The sequence below is a fragment of the Rana temporaria genome, chromosome 13, assembly GCF_905171775.1.
Source record: "Rana temporaria chromosome 13, aRanTem1.1, whole genome shotgun sequence".
NCBI lineage: Eukaryota > Metazoa > Chordata > Amphibia > Anura > Ranidae > Rana > Rana temporaria.
Genome location: NC_053501.1, coordinates 31,800,884 through 31,816,232, shown reverse-complemented (window position 1 = coordinate 31,816,232; position 15,349 = coordinate 31,800,884). Strand labels below are relative to the sequence as shown.

Sequence of the window (15,349 nt, the reverse complement as noted above, 5' to 3'; positions counted from 1 at the left end):
AGCATTATTTTGATAAAGCGTTTAATTGTTTAATCTGTAATTATGCTTTCCCTGGCATCCTGCGAAGAATAATGTTGCAGATTAAACGGTTATTTGCTGTTTATGGATGATATTTGTCTGGAAGGTATTGAGCTAAATCCCATTAAGTGGACAACCGCTGGCGTGCTTTATGTCCCAGGTTCTCTAAACACTCATGGAGACTGTTGTACATCCTATTAGTAGCTGCTTCCTATGGCGTTGTTTGGGATGAGCTCATTATGACTCTGAGTCATCCCCTTTTATGCTTGTAAAAGATGAGAGTGATTTGATTTAATTGTTGAATGGGCAAGACTGTATTCTCGGCTTTAATTTGGTCCATACAATTAATTGCAGAGGGACGCATCCAAGGACTGTCTGGTTTCATCTCTTGTTTTTGTTTTTAATGATTTTTTTATTTTATTTATCTCCTCCCGCACTTCCCTGTGTGTGTCTTTCCTGCTTTATTTTAATTAAAGATCTGCTTGTTCATGGGCCAATTTTATTAAGGTCCTTTGACCCCTCTGCTTGCTACAAGTGAAAGCTGGCCTTCTTGTTTGTACAAGTCTCCTTTTGAAATGTTTCACCCACACAATGACTGGTGGGATATTGGCAAACTCCGTGACTCAGAGCCCCTTTACTCACAGGACCTCCATGAATCATCATCCTTATCCCTGTTCTTATCTTAGCCATGGTCTGTTCCCAAAGACAATTCATAGGAATTACCACATTTTTTTAACAAAATTTATCACGGCAATTGATTTTAAGCAGATCTGTGTTTATGTCAATATCTAGAATAGTTCTACTTGCTAAAACCAACAAATGTTACCAAAAAAAAGTCTAGAACGTATTTTTCTTCAGAAAGTAGGACCCCGGGAAGCCTGTATAGACCCCAGTTTTGGTCAAGCAGACTCTGCCCAATGAACTCTGGTGGCTAACTTTTAGGCCGGTGACTTGTCGTTAAGGTTCCCCTATCGAGCTGTAAGGAACCTGTAAGAACTGCGCAGGCGCAATCCTTGCCGACGGAAATCTCCGAACCTCGGCCGGCATCCAGGCTCATTCTTTGACATCCCCGTGGATTGGAGGATGTTAAAAAAAAGAGCCACTTCCCTCAAATTCCACGTCGCCCTGGATGCCGGCCGAGGTTCAGAGATTTCCGTCGGCAAGGATTGCGCCTGTGCAGTCCTTACAGGAACCAGCTTGTTACCCGGAACCAGATCGGAACCAGATCGTCAGATCACCGGGCTGGTCAGTGGCTAGCTTTACCTGAACAATAATACTGTTTGAACGGGAAGTCCAACGAGCTAAGCCGAACACCAAATGTGTCTCCTCCAACGTTTAATTCTATTGACGGTACACACTGAACTCTCACTGGAAACCACGTTCTAATTTATTTCATCTCGCAAGGCCTTAATTGTAGAGACTAAGGGCCAGATTCTTGTAGAATCCGCGGCGGCGTAGCGTAAGCCATTTACACTACGCCGCCGCAACTTACTGGACAAGTGCCGTATTCTCAAAGCACTTGCTCCGTAATTTGCGGCGGCGTAGTGTAAATGGCCCGGCGTAAGGCCGCGTAATTCAAAGGGGGCGGCTTGTATTTAAAATAAGCGCGCTGATCGAACTGCGAATGCGCCGGCCGTAAAAATAGCCCAGTGCGCATGCTCCAACTCACGTCGGAAAACGTCAATGAAGCCGACGTGAGCGTCATTTACGCAAATCCCTATTCGCGAACGACTTAGGAAAACGACGTAAATGACGGAAAAAGACGACGCTGTCCCGAGGCCATACTTAACATGGCATACGACGGACCTTCGTAAACTTACGCCTCATATAGCAGGGGTAAGTTTACGCTTACGGAAACTACGTAAACGACGACGAGGCGGCGCAAAAACGTTCGGGAATCGGCGTATCAGGCTCATTTTCATAGTCAAATGAGAAATCTACGTAAACGCCACCTAGCGGCCGGCGTAACATTACATTTAAGATCCGACGGTGTAAGATTATTATGCCAGTCGGATCTTAGCGTGAATCCGGCGTATCATGTTTTCTGGATAGAAAACAATGATACGCCGGCGGGAAATTCGAATTACACCGGTGTATCTGGCGTAATTCTTTTGAGAATCTGGCCCTTAATTTAGGATTAAAGCGGTAGTAACCTGCCATAAGAATGAAAAACAATTGACAGACTTGCCTACACAGGGAGCCCTCCAGCGCTGGGCTGTCACAGCTTCCATCTTCACCCGGTCTTCCTTCAGGGTTTGGGGGCGTCGGCGCTTTGAACGGCCGGGGCTGTGATGACATCACTCCCACGCAAGACTTGGCAGTGTTCTGCATTCTACGTAGGGCTGTTACTGATTAAAATTTTCGTGTTCGATTGATCGATTATTTTTTTTTATCAACTAATTTTGATGAATTATAACGCACATACAGATCCAACTACTTTTAGCTGATCTCCTTGCAGGCTGATTTCCAGTGCAGCTACCAACCACTGGAAAAATGGATAGCAGGATACAAAAAACGCACAAAGGCAGCGCTCGATGGGAATAGCATTAAAACTTTTATAGTCTTCAAGTAGGTAACAAAATAAATGCTGCACTGGAGATAAAATCGATGTACCTACATAAACTGTAAAAATGGTGCGAGTAATACCAAACGGTAGAAAAAGCAGTCATAAAAACATTTAGCGAAGTATGATACTGGTATAAAAATGTGTACAACGATACCACTGCTGAATCCAAATGAGGAGGGGTCAACATCAGTCCGTCGGCATGTAGATGTCCCGTGAAGGGAACTATCACAACTCCCAGTGGATGGCTGTAGAATCCCAGGGTGGTAGAGGGAAGTGTGGTAGAGGGAAGTGTGGTAGAGGGAAGTGTGGTAGAGGGAAGTGTGGTAGAGGGAGTGTGGTAGAGGGAAGTGTGGTAGAGGGAGTGTGGTAGAGGGAAGTGTGGTAGAGGGAAGTGTGGTAGAGGGAAGTGTGGTAGAGGGAGGGTGGTAGAGGGGAGTGTGGTAGAGGGAGTGTGGTAGAGGGAGTGTGGTAGAGGGAAGTGTGGTAGAGGGAGTGTGGTAGAGGGAAGTGTGGTAGAGGGAGTGTGGTAGAGGGAAGTGTGGTAGAGGGAAGTGTGGTAGAGGGAAGTGTGGTAGAGGGAAGTGTGGTAGAGGGAAGTGTGGTAGAGGGAAGTGTGGTAGAGGGAAGTGTGGTAGAGGGAAGTGTGGTAGAGGGAAGTGTGGTAGAGGGAAGTGTGGTAGAGGGAAGTGTGGTAGAGGGAAGTGTGGTAGAGGGAAGTGTGGTAGAGGGAAGTGTGGTAGAGGGAAGTGTGGTAGAGGGAAGTGTGGTAGAGGGAAGTGTGGTAGAGGGAAGTGTGGTAGAGGGAAGTGTGGTAGAGGGAAGTGTGGTAGAGGGAAGTGTGGTAGAGGGAAGTGTGGTAGAGGGAAGTGTGGTAGAGGGAAGTGTGGTAGAGGGAAGTGTGGTAGAGGGAAGTGTGGTAGAGGGAAGTGTGGTAGAGGGAAGTGTGGTAGAGGGAAGTGTGGTAGAGGGAAGTGTGGTAGAGGGAAGTGTGGTAGAGGGAAGTGTGGTAGAGGGAAGTGTGGTAGAGGGAAGTGTGGTAGAGGGAAGTGTGGTAGAGGGAAGTGTGGTAGAGGGAAGTGTGGTAGAGGGAAGTGTGGTAGAGGGAGTGTGGTAGAGGGAAGTGTGGTAGAGGGAAGTGTGGTAGAGGGAAGTGTGGTAGAGGGAAGTGTGGTAGAGGGAAGTGTGGTAGAGGGAAGTGTGGTAGCCCTTGTGTGTGGCAGATAGTAAGGTCCCGCCAACGTGCAGATATGAAGGCACAGCAAAAGAGCCCTTCAGATGGACACGGCAAGCCCCGCCGGTGTCCGTGACGTCACTGGATCTCCGATGGAACTCCCTGAAGACCCGGAAGCCGGCAGAGAGGTAAGTACCAATCAAAAGAATGTTGATCGATCAAAAAAATTAACGATTAATCGAGGAATTAATAGTTAATTTGCACAGCCCTAATTCTATGGCATACTGTATGCCCTGAATGCAGAACATCACGGTGTATGTGAAGTGGAGGAGCAGGTAAGTATGACATGTTTATTTTTACAAAAAGAAAAACTAGCCTTTACAAACGCTTTAAGGTTACAAGATATTAGGTGAAAATAACAAAGGTTTCCCTATTGAATATACTCGAGATTAGCTTGATACAAATTCCTGTTTTTTCTTTTGTTCAGCCACAGAACCACAAAGACTTCTCCGGAAATCTTCTTTTTAATAAACGTGCCATTTTCCTGAGCTAAAACTATGCAAATGATGTTTCTAATATGCGAATTTTAATGTGTTGCTGTTGTAAAGTAAATAACATCCCAATATGCATGAAGGAAAGACAATTGCCAGGCTGTGTGCCCATTTATAAATCTTGATTTACTGCAAAGCACACGGTCCAGAACAGCAATTTCATTTTGTGGGTTTCATTTGTCTGCAAGAGCTCACCTGATGGATCGTCCTTGGCCCTGTAATTTCCAGCAGAACCATCAATACATGATTTTACTTACATGAGTTTGCAAGCAAAAATGTTATCAGTAGAAATGCAGCAAGATTATGTATTCCACTGAAGTGGAGGAGTTCCGATTCTCCATCCATAGGAATGTGGATTGCAAGATCCATAATGAGATCAATTGTATGTAAGGATCTTAGCGCATCTCTGAATCATAGAGAAGACCAATTTCGCTCCACTGGTTCTACTGCAATGACTTCAGTTTCACACATAAATACCAAGACTTTCTCTAAACATCTCCCGAGGATACCAGCTGAACTTAAATCGGAGCGCCACCCAAAAGGGGAAGGTCCCTTTAACCACCTCAATACCGGGCACTTTCACCCCCTTCCTGCCCAAGCCATTTTTTAGCTTTCAGTGCTGTCACGCTTAGAATGACAAATGCGCGGCCATGCATTATCATGTTTCCCCCACAAATAGAGCTTTTTATTTCTTGCGCTATAAACAAAAGAAGATTTACAAGTTTTTGAAAAAAAAATTACTTTGTGCTATAATAAATATCAATTTTTTTTAAACCGTTTTTTTTTTCTCCCTCAGTTTAGGCCGATATGTATTCTACATATTTTTGGTAAAAAAAATCGCAATAGAGTATATGGATGGGTTTGAGCAAAAGTTATAGCGTCTACAAAATAGGGGATAGATTTATAGCATTTTTAGTATATTTTTTCTACTAGTAATGGCAGCGATCTGCGTTTTTTTTTTTTATATCATGACTGTGATATTGCGGCGGACATATCGGACACGTTTGACACTATTTTGGGACCATTCACATTTATACAGCGATCCGTGCTATAAAATGCATTGATTACCTTTATCAATGTGACTGTCAGGGAAGGGGTTAACACTAGGGGGCGATCAAGGAGTTAAATGTGTCCTAGGGAGTGATTCTAACTGTAGGGGGAGGGGACTCACAAGGGGAGGAGACCGATCGGTGTTCCTCTGTACAAGGAACACTTCATTGGTCTGCTCTCGCCTGACAGAGCATGGATCTGTGTTTACACACACAGATCCACGATCCTCCTCCGTTACTGGGCAATCGCGGATGCCTTGTGACGCGGCAGGAGCGCGCACCCCCTAGTGGCCCGGGAAGGCGAGGACGTTGCATGACGCCCTCCCAGAACAAGAGCCACTCGGTGGGCGGCAAGCGGTTAAGGCCCCCCCTCCCCTTTACATAATGGCACTTATTATGGTGGGGGGGTTGGGGTTAAGCTGGAAACTGTTTTTTAGGTATCCAATGTCACTTCCGCTCCAAACACCTAGGCGGTCCAAGTGGAACTCGCCAAGTGGAACTTGGTTCGACTCGCCAAGTGGAACTTAGTGCTCTTGTATTGGTCACAGGTCCCAGAGGACTGTGGGACCATTCACAAAGTGCAGTGCGGCTCAAGCATGTCCAGTGGCCAACCGTCTGTGAAACCGTGACCTGCTTTTGACAGGTACCCATCCCCACTTCCCAGAGATCTCTCCACAACCACTTGGAAGTTTGGCCTCCCCTCCTCCTTCCCCTGCCGCATGCGAAGTGGGGAGCTGGCTGTGAAGCCGAAAGTCTTCATTGCCAGTTTCCCTTACCACCAATGGCAGTGGCAGCACCAAAATGCCGATTAAAACATCAACTGGGGTGCCGACATCGCTGGATTCCAGGACAGGTAAGTGCCCTTATATTAATGTCAGCAGCTACAGTATGTGCATTTGCTGACTTTTAATATTTTGCTGGGGAAGGAAGGTTAGAATGACGTTGACCAGATTACATAGGAAAATGTGCTAAAATAGATGCTATAGGCCTCAATGTCATCCACAGTGACAAACTGAACAAAGTGGTGCTGCGCTGTCTATTAATGTACAATATATAATACATGTGCTTAACATTAGAAAATATACACGCTTATCCTTACTCCCAGTCATATAAACGACTAACCAAATATATTTATGTAATCACAAAAACAAGACTGCAAATTGCAATAAATCAGTACGTGTATAAAAATGTCTCCGTCTCCTTCAACTCCTCCTTGATTCAATGTGATACATTTCCATATTTTGTCTTGCGTGTAACATAATTCACATACACATAACCACATAAGGCAATACATGGAAGTGTATGAGTATCACATTGAATCAAGGAGGAGTTGAGGGAGACAGAGACATTTTTATACACATACTGATTTATTGCAATTTGCAGTCTTGTTTTTGTGATTACATAAATATATTTGGTTAGTCGTTTATATGACTGGGAGTAAGGATAAGCGTGTATATTTTCTAATGTTAAGCACAAGTATTATATATTGAATAACATTAGCCAGTGCAGCACAGTTTTGTTAAAAGCGGAACTGCACGGCATCTGAGCACCACAATCCTTCCGTGTCTCCTTGCTTTATTGTGCTTTATTTTGCTGAGAAATTATTTTGAAAACCATCCCCTAGCATTTTTGTCCAAGGCCTTCTTGAGTAAGGGCAGATGATTCATGTAGCATCTACTTCTTGCAATCTATCTACCCTTAGCTCAGGCATGCAGACAGGAAGTCATGTTTAGATGAGAAAACCCCTCCTGAAGATTCCTGGGATGTATGACATTTGCCTAGGTAGAAACCAGAAGGTAACAGTGGAAATGTAAAGAAAAAAAAAAAAAAAGGTAAATATACTGATAATATACTTCCCTATCTATTAATGGTAGCAGCATAAGGATTAAAAGTAGTTAATATTGATTAGGATAGTGAAGTTCTACGTTAATTTTATATCCATGTCCACTCATTTTTACAGATCTTTTCTGAATCCCTAAGATTTCTTGGCTGTTTTTTGGTAACTTGAACTTTCAGCTCCCTCAATAAATTGTCTATATGATCAAGTCTGTAGATCTTAATGTGCTACTTCTTGATCCATTCCTTTGTTGCCTTGGCAGTATGTTTTGGATCATTGTCACGCTGAAAGACCCATCCATGACCTATCTTGAGTGTTCTGACTGAGGAAGGAAGGTTCTCATTCAAAAATGTTTACAATACATGGCCTCGTCCATTGGCCCCTCAACGTGGCAAAGTCGGTCTGTATCTTTAGCAGAGAAACGGCCCCAAAGCATAATGTTTACACCTCCCTGCTTGACTGTAGGGATGGTGTTCTTAGGGTCATAGTCAGCATTTTTCTTCCTCCAAACACGCAAGTCGAGTTATTGGCAAGAGCTCAAGTTTGGTCTCATCTGACCACAGCACTTTCTCCCAATCCCCCTCTGAATCATTTAGATGTTCATTGGCATGACTGTTCATGTGCCTTCTTGCGGAACGGGTGTTGCTGTGTTTGGAGGAAGAAAAAAGACTGGGACTATGGCCCTAAGAACACCATTCCTACAATCAAGCATGGATATGGAAACTGACTTTGCCACGTTGAGGGGCCAATGGACGAGGTCATGTATTGTAAAATCTTGGATGAGAACCTTGTTCCCTCAAGAACACTGAAGATGGGTCATAAATGGGTCTTTCAGCATGACAATGACTCAAAAGGCAACAAAAGAGTGGCTCAAAAAGAAGCACATTAAGGTAATGGAGTGGCCTAGCCAGACTCCAGACCATAATCCTATAGAATTGGGAGATGAAACTTCGAGTTGCCAAGCAACAGCCTAGAAACCTTAAGGATTTAGAAAAAGATCTATAAAAAGGAGTGGATCAAAATCCCTCCTTAGATGTGTGCAAACCTGGTAACCAACTACAAGAAATGTCTTCCCTCTAGGCTTGCCAACAAGGGTTTCTTCACCAAATACGAAGTCATGTTTTGCTTAGAGGATCAAATACTTTTTTTACTGACTCAATTTATTACATTTTGTATCATGCGTTTTTTTATGTACCGTATTCATTTTTAGCAGGGGTTTCCTGAGACAAGAAAGTGATTTCAATGGCTCTGATAAAGTGAGGCTGGCTTGGAGGGTTATCACCAAAACAGTTGGAAGGTTTACACTCTATTTCTGCTTTAGTGAAAACTAAAATTTTTGGATTTGTACCGAGGAGCATCTGGTACAAAAGTTAATTTCACCAGGGTCATGGTTGACCTTGGTTCAGCGGTTAAGAGCATCATGTACAGCTTGCCATTCTTAGTGCCATTAGGAGACGCTGGTCTTCATCAAGCCTAAGCACAGATCTCCTACTGCATTCCATCGTGATTCTATTAACATTGACTTCTCAAGCCCTGAAGAAGGGGGAGGCTCCCCCCCCCCCCCCCCAAATGCATTGGCTGCATTTGATGCTCTCTTAACCATTATAGGTTTCAAAAAGGCATTTAAGTGAAATGAACTTTTGTACCAGGCACTCCTAAGTACACATCAAAGAATCTACCGTCTGCTGAGTGCTCCCTTTGTCTGGATCAGAGAGGTTGCAGCCGAGAAACAGAAGGTAGTCCACCCACACTATACTTTCATCACGGATCTGCTCCTTCGAAGGAAAATTAACTTTACATTGTATTTGTCAGAACCAATTTTCACTTCTATTGGTTCAGTGCCTGTCCTACACACATCGGGCAACTGTGAAATTTGGCATTTCTTGCTTTTCAAAACCATATTTGCATTAGAAATCTAGGCCAGTTACCTAAAGCGGAAGTAAACCCATCGGTTTAACAGTTTCAAAAAGCTGTTGCATTTCCTGCATGCCGGGATTGCTAACTGTCACATTGGTTGTGCTCTCAACCAAACCGTCAAACCATCCAATGGCTGGTGTCATAACTGATCACATGTGCAGCACCATGGCAGGTGAAGATTAAACATGGGCCAAGATTGCGGCTTCCTTAGCTGAAAATTATAGGTGGGTTTACTTACACTTTAACCAATCTGAATTCTACTCCAGTGGGTACTTCTAACGGCAGCTGAAGTTGTATGAAAATCTTTAGTTTCCTGTAAAATTCAAGTTGGGTCTTTTTTTTTTTTATATCTTAGTTTTCCATATAAACACAACATTAAAACTTTAAAGTGGAGGTTCACCCAAAAACTTAATTTTTAACATTAGATTGAGGCTCATTTTGTCTAGGGGAATCAGGTGGCTTTTTTTTAAATCGAAGCAGTACTTACCGTTTTAGAGAGATATCTTCTCCGCCGCTTCTGGGTATGGGCTGCGGGACTGGGCGCTCCTATTTGATTGACAGGCTTCCGACGGTCGCATACATCGCGTCACGATTTTCCGAAAGTAGCCGAACGTCGGTGCGCAGGCGCCGTATAGAGCCGCACCGACGTTCGGCTTCTTTCGGCTACTCGTGACGCGATGTATGCGACCGTCGGAAGCCTGTCAATCAAATGGGAACGCCCAGTCCCGAAGACCATACCCGGAAGCGGCGGAGAAGATCGCTCTCTAAAACGGTAAGTACAGCTTCGATTTAAAAAAAAACACCCGATTCCCCTTGACAAAATGAGCCTCAATCTAATGTTAAAAATTGTTTTTCGGGTGAACTCCCGCTTTAATACATTACATTTCGAAAATAGAATTATTAACATACCCCAATTCCCCGACCTCTCCCATCTAGAATATCTCCAACTTCCATACTCTCTCTTTGTTATGTACTTTTCTAACCATGATTCTACTGCCAATCCAAGTGCATGGTGTGTTATTGTGCGTTACTACAATGGTGTCAAAGAAAGGCCTAGTTGAGAAAACCGTTTCAGCCTGCTTTTTTATTAGTGAACTGTATTCCTTTATTTTGCGGTACCGTTAAGGTTTACTGTTCCTTTAATTTCGACTATGATTCTAATGAAGTAACATTTCTAAATGTGTTTTCTGTCCTTTGGGAAATTTGCAGTGGACAAATAATAAGATTGTTCATAGTTTGGCTCCCCCACATGTCTAACAGAATACAAGAACCTATTGTATGATAAATGTCTTTTCCTTGACTTCCTCCCAGATATGTTACTTGATCTCAGCGACCTTCTTCAGGTATGGTATACACTTCCAACAGTCTGCTTTGTGTTAACCAGCTTTATCACTGCCAGCTGAGTGTTGTTGGGAATAATGGTTTTTATTGTCCAGATGCTTGACTGTTCCTAGACACGGCACCTGCAATGGTTTGACTCCTGATTCTTGCATGCACAGAGATAAGCACCTTGCACACACAGCTCTGTTTTAAACTCCCTTTGGAATGCCTGCCAGTACAAGTAGATGATGGGAATTGGGATGCAATTTATATATCTGCGTTTACTGGCAGTTTCTTCATTTACGTCTCCACTTCTGAGATGGGAATTCCAGCTTAAATACCATGCTTTCAAATATTGTAAACTTCCCTGAGCTACCTCCTTTGTAATAAACATATTCGTAACAAAATGAAATTCTAATGGAATATTGAGTATGGTACACACCAGAGACCTATGAATTCCAGTTATCTGCTCACTTTGTATAACCAGGGAGGGGCAGTTATCAGAACGGCTATGATCCATGACATGCTGGGTTCAAGCTACCAACCCACTACGAACATAAACACATTTTGAACTCGGCTAGGGGAGGATCATCTAGTAAGAATAGCATAAAATCTGAATCATGCTCAAGTCTTTATTTCTGTCTTCAAATATGCTAACTGTGACCAAAATGTTTTTGGAGTTTTCAATGGATTATAGAATGTTGGATACAATGGGGTTAATTCCATAGGTGCAAAAACTGAGTGGGTAAAACCCCTCTAACGGATCCTAAAGTATAGATAAATCCAAAACTTTTTACTTACCGTATAAGAGTTTTTCACATTTTTTGGTGCTGAAAATGCCCCCCTCGGCTTATACTCAAGCCTGATCTCCCGGACTTTGGGGACCCATAACTGGTCGGCCGTAGGTCCTCTGGACCCCAATCTTGGCACACATGTAGCCTCAGTTCTCCTCTACAAGTGTGCAAAGTTTGCTGTCTGGGGAGCACCGATTTTTCAAAGCCGGGCACCCCTTCTCTATACTCCCATGTTAAACGTAAGGCCCCGTACACACGTCCGAGAAACTCGACGGGCAAAACACATTGTTTTGCTCGTCGAGTTCCTTATGAAGCCGCAGAGGATCTTGTCGAGCCAAGTTTCCCCATTGACTAACGAGGAAATGGAGAACATGTTCTCTATTTGGCTCGACGAGTTCCTCGTTGGTCTCCTCGGCCAAAAGTGTACACACGTCCGGGTTTCTCGGCAGAATACGGCTCCGATTGAGTTTCTGGCTGAATTCTGCCGAGAAACTCTGTCGTGTGTACGGGGCCTCAGTCTAGTCATGGGCACAGTGAGGCTTGCAGATGGACACCCTAGGCTTGTACTCAAGTCAATATGTTTTCCCAGTTTCTTGTGGTAAAATTGGGTGCCTCAGCTTATATTCGGATCGGCTTATACTCGAGTATATATGGTAGTTTTTTGTTTCGTTTTATATAGAGTGGAGAGAGATTAGAACTGTTGGGCTGTTAGTACTGTTTGTGTCCTTGTTAGGGAGACTCACCCTCTCTATTTGTCTTGTTTACTGTAATCCTAAAGGAAATCCCAAATTTTAGGCTGTTACCAGAACAGGGGAAATCTCACAACCAGGAATTCCCTCACTTTTTAGTAGAATTTCCTAATTTCCTGTTTTGGCTGAGGGGCAGGAAGTGCAAAGAGATCGCCTTAATGGGAGACAGAGATCAAAAATAAACTATCGGGGGGGTTATAATCCTCCCTTAAGGATTTAACTGTTCCTATACATGATTGGAGGCCTTAAAAATGTTATTACTTTATCACTGGGTAGGGGTTCCGGAGTTGTGCAAGGAGTCAAATGCAGAAGATGTGTATATAGTTAATTGTATGTAACCTTTTTGGCATTTGTGGCTAATGTTTTGTCTTTGTTATTGAAAAATTATAAATAAGACTTAAAAAAAAAAAAGAAGAAGAAGAAAAAAAGGACTGTATACACAGGCCGAATATCGGGCGGTATCGGCCAGTTTAATAGGATTGTTAGTGCAGGATATCCTCCTGAGCTCTTCAGTTTTTTTTTTCATTCATGAACAAAAACAACTTGGTGTGTACCATGCTTAACTCTATCCAAAATGAAAAAGTTTTAGTTACTTTACTTTAGTTCTGCTTTTAACAGTTGCATGGGTAATCTTCCCATTGGAGACGTGCCAAAGGTGGAAATTTTCTATCAAATTTAGGAGATTTCTTGTCACTTCCTGTTGCGTTACAAACAGGATTTGAGGCAACACTCTCAAACTGGGGAGAAAAAAAACAGACTGCAAACTTTCTACACTTAAAACAGGCTTCGGTGCCTTTTTAAAGATGAATTTTAGGAACTCTACAACTTTGCAAAATGTGTAGACACACTATGAGTTAAGTACAATTCGTTACCTGTCACCTCTTGGCCTTATAGCTATTACTTATATGTAACAGGTTTATTACACTCTTGGGGGACACACTCTGGCCTGTGAGAGGAGAGAAGCACACACAGCAGCTATGCCTACCTCTCCCCTCTGCTGCTCATTCACAGAAGCTTTTGTATTTTTGTTAATGAGTTCACATAATGCAAAGGCTTCTGTGACTGGGCAGAAGGAGGGGAGGGGCGGGCATAGCAGAACTGAGACCACAGTGAGCAGCATTGGAGCTAAATAAATCAGATGTGAATAATAAGAGATAAGCCTAGGAGGCAGCAGGCACCTTGTTAGACATAACCCATGGTATGCCTACAGTTTTTACAAAGTAACTGAATTCCTGGAATTCAGCTTTAAGTATGTGGAGGGGATTTGATAAATATGTAGGTAAAGCAGGAAGCCTTTTAAACACAGCCACATGCATAAACATAAAAAATAAAGCTATTCACAAGAGGTGGGGAGGTGTTGTCCTTGATGGCTAGCACTCGCGAAAGGTGGGTTGGATGGTGCTTGATGTCATTCAACCTAGAAGAGGGGTGGTGACTGGGAGTCAGTGATTTTGCAGGGTACAGTCCCAAAGAGGAGGTAAGTATTGCAGCCAGAAGTGCGTTTCTCTTTTTAAAAATGCTGGACTCCTTTTTCCCATTTTTAAGTAAAAGGCGGCCTCGAGCTTTAAAGCTGGCCATAGATGGATCGAATCTTGGCCAGTAAAGCAGTGACCAGCCAAGGTTTGACCCATTTGTGGCCAGGCTTGTCGTATCCAAGTTGATCCATTAGGGTACAACCAGCCGTTAGATATTTTACATGTGGCTATAGCCGATAGCAGTAATCATTGAACCCTGCACCCTCCACCCCGCCAGCAGAACACAATAGCTCTGAAGGAGGGATTCTCCTATCAACACTGACTGTGTTGATGGGGGAATCAATTGATTTTCTTTCCTTCCACCCTTGGTGAAAGGAAAGAAAATCAAATCCTCTCTGGCTTGCTTAATCCCTGAGCGCAATAAACAAGCCAAGTAGGTAGCATCAGATCTAAAATTACAGAAAGGCACATTCTAGAGCCACGTAGACATAGAGAAGTGTGGGAGGGAGATTTTCATTCATCATTCTACAAACAAGAGCTGCACAGTCATTATTGTCCAGACAAAATGGTCCTATAATCTGCTTAGTATTTTAACCTTCTAAACACGTTTCCAGTAAAGGCAGAAGGGGAACCTGTAAGAAAACACATCTCTCAGCCTGTTATCTCAGTTTTACTTTCACTGGAATCCTTCAAACAAGATGATTTAGGGATTAGCCCCGGTTCACAGATAATATTGTGCGCCAGCTGTTTACAGAATAAAATTGCTCCCATTACGTGGTTGGTACTATTTGCAGCAGATTGTTGGATACCTGCTTTGTTGATCACCAGTCTTCCAGTAATCCTTTTCCCCGTTATGTTACTGAATGCAGCTGCAGACAATTTTGGGAGGCATAGTGCGTTAGCATGAACTTGCAAAATCTTTTGTAAGTGTGCAGCAATGTTAGAGTGACAACGGGGGTCCATGAAAAATAGAACAGTGCCACTTGTTTCCAGGAACAATGGCACACTGACACTTGGTTGCTCAAAGCAGCGGGTGACTACGTTTTGGCATTCCAGAAAAATTGCACACTAACTTGTTTTCAGGACAATGGCATTTTGAGGTTTCAGAATCGCAGCATGCTGACATTTAAGGTTTTGGAATTCTGGAACACTGACATTTTTTATGTTTTGGAATTCTGGCACACTGGCACTTGGTACCCAGAGCATTGAGTGGCCTAAAAATGTAATGGGACAACAATTGCAGCTCCTGAGTAGAGCTGCACAATTCTGGCCAAAATGAGAATCACAATTTTTTTGGTTAGAATAAAGGTCACGATTCTCGTGGCGTAACATCATCTTTCACATTATACAAAAAAATTGGGCTAACTTTACTGTTTAGCTTTTTATTACCGTATTTATCGCGGTATAACGCGCTCCCGCGTATATCGCGCACCCCTAAAGTTGCCCCGCAATTCCTGTAAAAAAAAATGTTATATGATTTTATTACTTACAGTTTTGGTGTCTTCCCAGCGTCCATCGTCCGGTCCGGCGTCCGTCTGCGGCCTCGGTGGTGTCCTCCCGGATTCTCCAGCGCGTGCCTCAAGTCGAGTCCCCGCTTCCCGCGCTCAGTTCGAACGCCTCCGCCGACATATACCGAGTGCAGTACATTCGGCAAGGCTCGGCTTCGCTTGCGCTCACGCTCTGTGACGTTTATGCGTGAGCACGAGCGAAGCCGAGCCTAGCCGAATGTACCCGAGTGTACTGCACTCGGTATATGTCGGCGCAGGAATTCAAACTGAGCGCGGGAAGCGGCTATCGGCGTATATCGCGCACCCACGATTTTCCCCTTATTTTAAGGGGAAAATAGTGCGCGATATACGCCGATAAATACGGTAATTAATTAAAGTGTGTTTTCCCCCCCAA

At 43.5% G+C, this 15,349-nt stretch overlaps 1 protein-coding gene across 1 annotated transcript in view; it reads left to right on the top strand.

Annotated features, from left to right (window-relative positions):
- The window catches only part of BRF1 (BRF1 RNA polymerase III transcription initiation factor subunit), a 437,396-nt gene that overhangs the window by 143,478 nt on the left and 278,569 nt on the right, over positions 1–15,349 (top strand). Inside the window, exon 4 of the mRNA XM_040332965.1 lies at positions 10,421–10,452. Coding sequence (XP_040188899.1) covers positions 10,421–10,452 — 32 coding nt within the window. The remainder of the gene's footprint in view (positions 1–10,420; positions 10,453–15,349) is intronic.